The sequence below is a fragment of the Strongylocentrotus purpuratus genome, unplaced genomic scaffold (genome assembly GCF_000002235.5).
Source record: "Strongylocentrotus purpuratus isolate Spur 01 unplaced genomic scaffold, Spur_5.0 spur5_contig_278, whole genome shotgun sequence".
NCBI lineage: Eukaryota > Metazoa > Echinodermata > Echinoidea > Camarodonta > Strongylocentrotidae > Strongylocentrotus > Strongylocentrotus purpuratus.
The window spans coordinates 1-9694 of record NW_022144928.1 but is presented as its reverse complement, the minus strand read 5'-3'; the positions used below and the strand labels follow the sequence as shown (position 1 = coordinate 9694).

At 43.0% G+C, this 9694-nt stretch overlaps 1 protein-coding gene across 1 annotated transcript; it reads right to left on the bottom strand.

Moving 5' to 3' along the window:
* Nucleotides 1-4253: 4253 nt before the first annotated feature.
* LOC115922953 (nuclear factor NF-kappa-B p105 subunit-like) lies at nucleotides 4254-8463 on the bottom strand (the record flags this gene model as incomplete). Its single annotated transcript, XM_030982777.1, is given in 5 exon segments — nucleotides 4254-4346; nucleotides 5328-5527; nucleotides 6400-6509; nucleotides 6511-6686; nucleotides 8303-8463. Coding segments are annotated over 5 exon segments (740 nt in total), but the record flags the coding sequence as incomplete, so codon positions are not given.
* Between the last annotated feature and the right edge of the window lie 1231 nt (nucleotides 8464-9694).

Below are 9694 nucleotides of genomic sequence, written 5' to 3'. Positions count from 1 at the left end.
TTGATGTCGGCCGTGACGGCAAAGTCATGCAGGCTCGGGAGGTACGCTCGGCCAGACGCCAGGCCAACGAATCGTAGTCAAAGGGAAGGTCGTCTGTAATAGTTAATAACAGTTACCAGCTAAAAAAGCCATGCCAAAGCCATTGTTACTGAAGTTTTCAGAATACCAGCTACCCAAAAAAGACAAGCATTACATTTCAAGTGACGAATGTTCTTTTCAGAATGTTTTGGTATCATTCCCATATCAAAATGTATAGGCATATAACTCGACTTATCTTGGAAATGGCCTTCTTTCATTGTTTTCTTTGAAGTGAAAGCATGCCAGAAAGAATAATTTCACAGGGAGTTTAGTGCATAATTTGCAAACATCAAAAACAAAACTACCAAATTATTATGAAATACCTTACTGGACTGTTAGTGAATGACAGTCTAAAGCATCCTGTAAAATCATGGCACCTGGTGTGCTGTAATTTTAAGAAAAGGTGGTATTTTTGTATCAATTCCAATGCTGGTCGGCTGACCAGCATTGGTAAAAACTGGCTTTTTTCAAACACTGTCCCCAATTTACCAATTTAGTTCCGCATTTTGTTTGCAATCAATTACACATTCATGAACAGGTACAAGCCAGCTAGACTGTTTCCCTGATCTTACAATTCCCTGGTGTCTATAAACTGCTCCGTTTTCCTCTTAAGTGGGGTCGAGGAGCCAGACTACAAGACCACGATTGTTTTTCTTCGTTTTTCCAGCATATATCGAACACAAAACTTCAAACAAGTCAGTGTAACAATATTTGCTATAAAATACCAACCCCCAAAATCCATCCATTTCTAAAATTACAGCGAAAGCAACTGTTGTATATATTAAACAAGCTTTTCGACTATAATTTCGTTACTTAATTTTTGGATAGCTGCAAATGATATACATGTACTCTACACTTTAGGCAGAGAATTGCAATACACTAAAAAAAAAGGCACATGGACAGACTGACAAAGCAACAGACCTACCTGTCTGAACACAACTGTCTGCCATATCTTTAGTTCTCTCCACGATGATGTCAGTGAATGGTTTCATGGAATCCCGCAACTTATGCTGAGACACCACATCCGGTTCTTCTGTTTCAGAAATTAAAAAAAAAGCAAGTGGTACATCTTTTTGAATTGGGTTTTCCTTTTGCCGGCGTTATTTTTGTTAACATCTAGGTAACAGCTTAATACAAGCTTGCGACAAGCTTGCGGCAAGCTAACTTTTTCCGTAACGGGGGTGGGGTTTGGCTACAAGGTCCCTTACCAACTGGAGCAGAATCCACTTCAAGATCACTGTCCACTTCATTCTCATCCATGGCTGTAGCGTCCACCGCGGGTACAACGGCGGGTTGACTATCCTGCACCGCTTCCTTGACACGGTAGCTGCCGCGGCCGGCAACACGACCACTCGCTGGCTGTCCTTGCCGACACCCCCGGCTCTGGAAGACTAACCCTTGCTGGTTCTGCTGCTGTTGCTGCTGCTGTTGTTGCTGATGCTGATGCTGCTGCTGCTGCTGACGAAATGGTTCATTATGCTCATGTGTTCTTGTTCTGTAACAATAAAAATGTCACGTATAAATGCTAGCACGTACAGTGGAACGCCGCTATAAACGAACATCGTGGGATCCACAGAAAAAGTGTTCGTAATAACGATCGTTCGGTATAGCGATTTTGAACCGACTGTACCCTCTTTTGACCAATAGTCAACTGGCATTTCTCACATCCCGCGGCTGCACGAGGAGTCGTCACGAAACTTAAGCAATGGTTTTCCCTTGTATTCCTTTTGGAAGTAATAGCCATCTATCGCTCTTCAACATTGGAAGACGATGTAACTATTGGTCATTTGATGTTCGGGAATTAAAAGTGGCCCCAATAGTGTTTAATACATGTACATGTACAACCGGTAGATTTTTGGTTAATCTGTTAACTTTTTTCAAGAACTATGTTCGGTACGTTTTGTACATTAAAACCGAGAGCCCATGATGATGTTCGGTATACATGGTATAGCCGAAGGTTCGGTATAGCGGTGTTCGGTACAGCGGCGTTCCACTGTACCAGTATTGTGCTCATGGCGCTACATCATTTGTACCCCTGCTCATTGGGCCTATAAAACATTCCAAAGACCATCTCAGCTCCTGAGGTAGTATAAATGTACAGCTCAATGCTGCAATATCCATGCAAAGCAGAGAAAAGTACACGGAACCATTTGCGATGCGATCAAGCTAAAAACAAGTCGTTTGTCGGGAACTTTCATTTGGAGGTTCAGGCCAAAATAGGGCCACTTCATCACATCACTTCGTCACATCTCTTGGTGTTCTGACTTTCATTTATTTGAACTAAAGATGGTATTCAGCATGCCGTTTTCACATCAGTAATGCTGAGATTTTGCTCTTTTCAAAACGATAAAAAAAAATTGACCGGGGTCGACAAACGACTCATTTAGCTTGATCGCATCACATTTGCATTTTGTTCATTTTTTTTCATTTGAAATAATAAAATTGCTCAACATTTGCAGAAGGGTGCACTGAATAACAAAAGAATTGTTTAAGTCTCAGCTCAGTGGATGCTCTTCAGTTTGAGAAAAAACACAGAAAACAAATGCACAATTTTTGGGGGGTTTCGTAACTGGATTCTATTGCTAACGCACGTAGAAAATGTGCCAGCGGGCACATTTTCTGAAAACCAACTTCAATGATTGTTTTCTCCAGAATAATTTCACAGGGTATTTGGTACCAGTCCTATCTTCAATTTGAGCTAGGATGTTCTGGTCGAATCAGTAGGTACATTTCCAGGTCATTGCAAATGTTCCAACATGGCCTTTAAAATCAATCAATCAATCAATTTTAATACATGTCACGAGAAACAAGAACACAAGTCTACATGGGCTCACCTCTCTGTATATTCCCATTGTGGCTGGCCGTGGGCGCTGCCGCTTGGTAGCTGTTGGCCGGTCCCCCGCCACCGCCCCCACCGCCAAAGTTCATGTTGAGGGGTGTCTCAGTGGAAAAGGGTTACCCACCGCCCCCGCCCCCTCCTCCCCCACCCCTGGTGCCGCCGAACCCCCCTTTGCCCCCACCCCCGCCATAGCAGTGGTCTTGGAATGACGGCAATGGTTTCTTTCTCTTTCTGAGGATGCTCTCTTTGTCTATGGGGTAGAGACATGGTACGTGTAGATTAAATAAAGGGTACCATGGAGGCCTGAACAAAATAAAACAATGTTTCCTCCTTTCTGAGGATGTTCTCTTTGTTTATTGGATTGAGACATGGTATGTGTAGATTCACAAAATGGTACCACGGAGGCCTGAACAAAATAAAACAATGTTTCCTCCTTTCTGAGGATGCTCTCTTTGTCTATGGGGTAGAGACATGGTACATGGAGATTCACAAAATGGTACCACGGAGGCCAGAACAAAATAAAACAATGTTTCCTCCTTTCTGAGGATGCTTTCTTTGTCTATGGGGTAGAGACATGTACATGGAGATTCACAAAATGGTACCACGGAGGCCACAAACAAAATAAAACAATGTTTTCAATGCCAATCAATATGATGTTATTTTGTATGTTTGTTTGGTTGGTTGGTTTATTGTTTACTTTCTGGCGGAGGAATAATTCAAATTTCAAAAAATGTTTATTTCTCTCAATTCTTGATGTGTTTGACTTCAACGACTGGTTGAAAGCAAACCAAAATAAGTTGGCACCTGGTGTGCTTTCGGCTGACCATCGTTGAAAAAAAAACTGGGTTTTTTTCTTCAAATACTGCCCCCACTTTACAATATTTTAGTCCGCATTTTGTTTGGCAATTGATTACACCACCTACATGTATGAACAGGTACAAGCCAAAACACAAAACTTCAATTAAGTCAGTGTAACAACATTTGCTACAAAATACTAACCCCCAAATCCATCCATTTTTGAAAATTACAGCACAAGAAAATGTGGCATATTCCCTTGAAATCGAACACAATCAGGCTTGCACAAGGAGTCGCAGGGGAAGTAATTGAATGCGTGGGTTCAGAAAATGTACACACAACCAAAGGTGGGCGTGCTTATAATGACCAAATCTGGAACAGTCTATTGCTCAGAGGTGAGAAAAGGGAATTTCCCAGGATGTCCCAATCCGGAATTTCCTTCACGGCTGACAACAAAAGCGAACAATCTGTTCCTGGTTTTGTCCAGGATCTTACCCGTGAGCTGGGGGTGATAGGTGAATGGTTTGGGTCGCTCACTTCCTTATCGGAGCGGCGCTGCAGGTTGGACCTGGACGTAAACCGGCTTCTGAATGTAGCAGTCCTTGTAGCGGGGAGTTTTGAAGACGATGGCGAACTGCAGAGAGCAAAACGAATTTGCATATTTCTTTTTCCATCAAATGACACACTTTTAGTGATTTTGAGAAAGCTGATTAATGGACAAAAAGTACTGTGGCGGCCTCTGAAGTGAATAAAAATTATACTTGGCAAAATAAGCAAAAAACTTGAAATCTACTGAGCTCAATTTTCTACGTAAATCACACAATACTAAATTCCATCATTTGGCATAAATTTGTACAAATTTTGGGATTAGAAAGAGAACACAGAAAAAAAAACTGAACCCCAAAAAACCATGATTTTTCAGACACTGTCTGAAGAAGCCAGAAATCATCAGTATCTCCATATATCATCCTGAAAGCCTTTGTTTTCGTTCAGATTTTTTTCCTCTTCCTTTCTTTTTTTTCTTCTATCAAAAGTCCCCATAGATTTTGTACATGTGGAGCATGTGAAGCGCTATGGAACAATGGTTACTATATTCAACTCTTGTGTGAACAAACATGGGTTCAAACCGTGACGTGGGACATGGTGCTTGTGTTCTTGGGCAAGACACTTTACTACAATTGGTACCTGTGACAGTACAGACCAGACTGCACTGATGTCAAGCTGCTACAGAAATATGGTCCCTTGCTTGATGAATAAGGTCATACATAAACTGTGAAGGGTTTGAGACTTTGGTAGAAAATATGCTATGCGGGCTTCGCACACAAGTACCCCCCCTCAACGGTAGAAGAGGAAGAGTTGGGGAGACCAATGGGTGAGGCCTTTCAAACAGGTCGCTGACGACGCCTGATGCTCACGCAAAGACGCCATAGCTTTGCTCACATTCGTACCGGTACCTCGCGCTATACGCGCACGAACCAGTACGCGCACATGGTGTGTCCCGTCCTCTGGGCTCTTCAAAGTGGTAAAACAGCGCCCTCTCTTGTTCATGCATGGGGCCCAGGAGCGGGGCATTATTATTATTTGTTAATTTCTGCCCGAACTTTGGTCATCGTACCTGTCTGTGGACATCTGTCGGCCCGAATTCCCCCTGCGCCTCCCAGACCACGTCCCCGTTGCCGTTCAACTCAAAGAACCGGACTGAAACGTCCTCCTTCTGGACCTTGTCGCACAGCAAGTAGACCTCTTCGTTGCCCGTCACGCAGCCCGAGCTCTTGTCCATACGGCAGATTTTCAGGGTGGTGGCCCCCGGTGCCTCTGTTTTTGGGGGAGATTGGAATGATGAGAGTTAGAGGAAGGAAGACCAATGGGGAATGATCAAAGACGATTACAGTAGATTAAAGGCACATCTACCATTTGGGTTTTTTTGATGTTGCAAATGTTGTATTTTATCTTTAAAGTCGCATATTCCATGCTCTTCAAGCAATGGATTTTTTAGTGCTAATAATAATAATAATAACAATAGTTTTACCAAAGTCTTATATAGCGCACCTACATGTAGATACCAACAATTAGGTGCTCAAGGCACTGGTAATTATGTCTATTTTTTAAAGACAGATAAATGAAGTTATATATGAGAAATGTGAGACCCATCATGTAGCACCTTTATAAAAGGGTTTACAAGTTGCTGCGGCGCATATTGCAGCCACTGCCAGAAACACCGGGGCAAACCCCTTCTCTTAGCGATAAGTGTTACTGGGCTCTGTAACGTGCACACACGCGAGACATACGGCTTTACGTCCCATCCAAAGGAGGAAGCATAATGGTATTGCTCAAGAGCACAATCACCATGTTTCCCCGTCAGGATTCACCCCATGGACATGTGCCACGGCACAAGAGTCGAACACCGTAACCATTGGACCACAGCACCCCACTGATTTTAAATTTTGAGAGGAAATAGTTCAATAACTAAAAGTCAGGGGGATTTTTCGGTTCAACATGTTCAAAGTCTCATTTCATGAAGTGATTAGGTTTTATTTTGCAAGGAAAACAGCAAATGAAATAATATAATGCGAGGCGTTCTGGGAAATGAGACACACAGAGTTCAAAATGAGGCTTTGTGGGTATCAGGAAAGAATGTTTGAAAACATAAAAATAAGGAAGACGTTCCAGTGAAAGGGGGCACTTACTGCTGTCATATATGGGCACAGACACGACCGGTGCCAGTGGCTGGTTGAAGTGACCGTCCGCGTCTGGAAGGTAGGCCTGGAAACACAGCCGCACCACGGACAGGTCCACTCTTTGGCCACTTCCTTTGCCTTCTTGGCAGCTGGTCTTCTGTGTCCATCATCCCCTGTGCTCGGCAGTCTTTGTCGCTGAGCACCGAGCGGTACATTTTCTGCTGCTCACGCAACCGGTCCTTCAGGACCTTTTCGACTTTCTTGCGGGTGACGTGGAGGATACCCAAATTTGGAAACTGGATATGAACAAATTTACATGTATGTACAACAACATTAAACCCTGCTAATGCAACAGGAAGCAAACAAAGGTAAAAATGTGTTGCATACTGTTGCATTTAGCAGCCACCTCAAGTACTGTGCTTTTGTTACTTCTTGTTGCATTTAGCATGGTAACTGCTCATAGTGCCAAGGCGATACAAGAGTATCCACTGTTGCATCTTGTTGCATTTAGCACGGTAACCGCTCATAGTGCCAAGGCGATACAAGAGTATCCACTGTCGCATTTGGTTGCATTTAGCAGGGTAACTGCTCATAGTGCCAAGGCGATACAAGAGTATCCACTGTTGCATCTTGTTGCATTTAGCATGGTAACTGCTCATCATAGTGCCAAGGCATACAAGAGTATCCACTGTCGCATTTGGTTGCATTTAGCAGGGTAACTGCTTATAGTGCCAAGGCAATACAAGAGAATCCACTGTTGAATTTTGTTGCATTTAGCATGGTACATGTAACTGCTCATCATAGTGCCAAGGCAATACAAGAGTATCCACTGTCTGTAGCATGGTACAATGCAACTGCTCATAAGGTGATACAAGAGTATCCACTGCTGCAGTGTGTTGCATAAGCAGTGTAACTGCTTGGTGCCAAGGCTAGTATGCACTGGGTTCACTGCACAATGCAACAGAATCCACTGTTGCAGTTTTTGGTTGCATTTACAATGTAGCAGGGTTCTCGTTTGAATTGAGTTAGATATTGTTGCATTTAGCAGGGTAACTGCTTGGTGCCAGGCTGGTGTGCACTGGGTTCACTGCACAATGCAACAGAATCCACTATTGCAGTTTGTTGCATATAGCAGGGTTCTCGTTTGAATTGAGTTAGATATTGTTGCATTTAGCAGGGTAAACTGCTTGGTGCCAAGGCTGGTGTGCACTGGGTTCACTGCACAATGTAACAGAATCCACTATTGCAGTTTGTTGCATTTAGCAGGGTTCTCGTTTGAATTGAGTTAGATATTGTTGCATTTAGCAGGGTAACTGCTTGGTGCCAAGGCTGGTGTGCACTGGGTTCACTGCACAATGCGACAGTATCCACTGTTGCAGTTTGGTTGCATTTAGTAGGGTTCTCATTTGAGTTGAGTGGATATTGTTGCATTTAGCAGGGTAACTGCTTGGTGCCAAGGCTGGTATGCACTGGTTTCACTGCACAATGCAACAGAATCAGTTTGTTGCATTTAACATGTACCATGTAGCAGGGCTCTCACTTGAGTTGAGTTGGATATTGTTGCATAATTTAGCAGGGTACCTGAAGAATACCCATGGGGGTCAAGGTTAATAATAAAACCTACTCTTGCATAGTCTAGGTCCAAAACTGGATTGGGATCTTGAATCAAAATCTACATTGTAGTCTTGGGAATCTGGCGCTCGGACCCGAGACAATCCAAAGCATTCCAGTACATGTACGGTAGCTCACACATAAAAAATGACAACAAAACAGCCCAACTAAGAATATATATATATATATTTGTCGTTTTAATTAACCCAACTAAGAACATTCCTGGGCGTTCATGAACACTTCTCAGAATATTTCAACAAACTAAAACAAACAAACTAAAACCACTGTCCTGAATAAAGACTGGTTGCCTACCTTGCGTCATATCGGTGGGTCCGAGTTGCACAGTGCACACTCCATCATTGCAGTGTTTACCACAATGCTTGTGCGCGTGGGGCTTGGGTATTTCATCATTGGTAACCAAGGAGACAACAATTCTCGCCAATCCGGTGTGTAGTTGAGGATCTGCATTGGCAAAGAATTTTTTTAAAGAATTGTTTCCTGCTGATTGTGGCCATTCAACCATGTCAACCAGTAATAAAACTCCTCCAGGGGGATTTAATGTTGAGATTGAGTTGAAATTCTGGGCCCAATTTCTAGCACTGCTTAACAGTAAGCAGAAAAGTTGTGCTTACTATAGCAGAAAATCATGCTGCTGCTGCTTAAGCACTATTTCATGCTTACGGTTGCACGCGCATGGAGATTTCTATTGTTGCGTCACTGATTTAAGCAAAGTTTTCTTCTGGGGTTAAGCGTGCTTTTGCTGTGCTTACTGCTTAACGGTCCCTATGAAATAGATGGAGGCTCGGTAAGCATAAAGTCGGCTGTTAAGCAGCGCTATGAAATTGGGCCCTGGTATAGGCTGAGGCAAATACCCGAATATACATGCTCTGTACTCGGGTTTTCTCTTAACAGACATGTCAGAGGGGTTCACGGCACGAATGAACTTTAACCCTACCCCCCTAGGCCCTTGTTGCTTACAACCATCCTCAATCCTCCAAAATCCTCCAAAATTTTGCAACTCCGCCTAAATTTTTCAAATTGTCAGACAGTCCTGCCTCAAAATGCATTCATCCTCAATCCTCCAAAATCCTCCTCATCCCAAAATTTTGCACTCGTGTTTAAATGAAGGATAACCCAACGCAAATCCTTCAAAATCATCAGACAGTCCTGCCTCAAAATGCATTCATCCTCAATCCTCCAAAATCCTCTTGTGCTTCAATCACCATTCATCCTCAATCCTCCAGAATCCTCATTTGATTCAATCACCATTCATCCTCAATCCTCTAGAATCCTCTAAAACCGCCAGGAGGATTTTGGAGGAGTGAGGTGGGTTAGGGTTAATAAAAACTTATTTTATATTTGTGATGCGATCGAGCTAAAATGAGACATTTGTCGACCCTGGTCAACTATTTTGGTTAAAGATGTGAAAGAGTACAATCTCAGCATTTCGACCCTTATGACTTCGAAACGGAGCCCGAGCAACTGAAAGGAGTTGCAAATTTACAAAGAAGATAAGTTTTTACAGATTTTCCTACATTATTATGCTTTTCAAACAAAAAAAGGACACCGCATTTATGAATGGGCCTGGAATAAAAGAGTGATGATTGACTCAGTCTTAACGGCCGTTTCAAACCGTGCAGGGTCGTGGTCATGATGACTTGCAGGTCACGGTCACGCAAAATCTATCCAATCG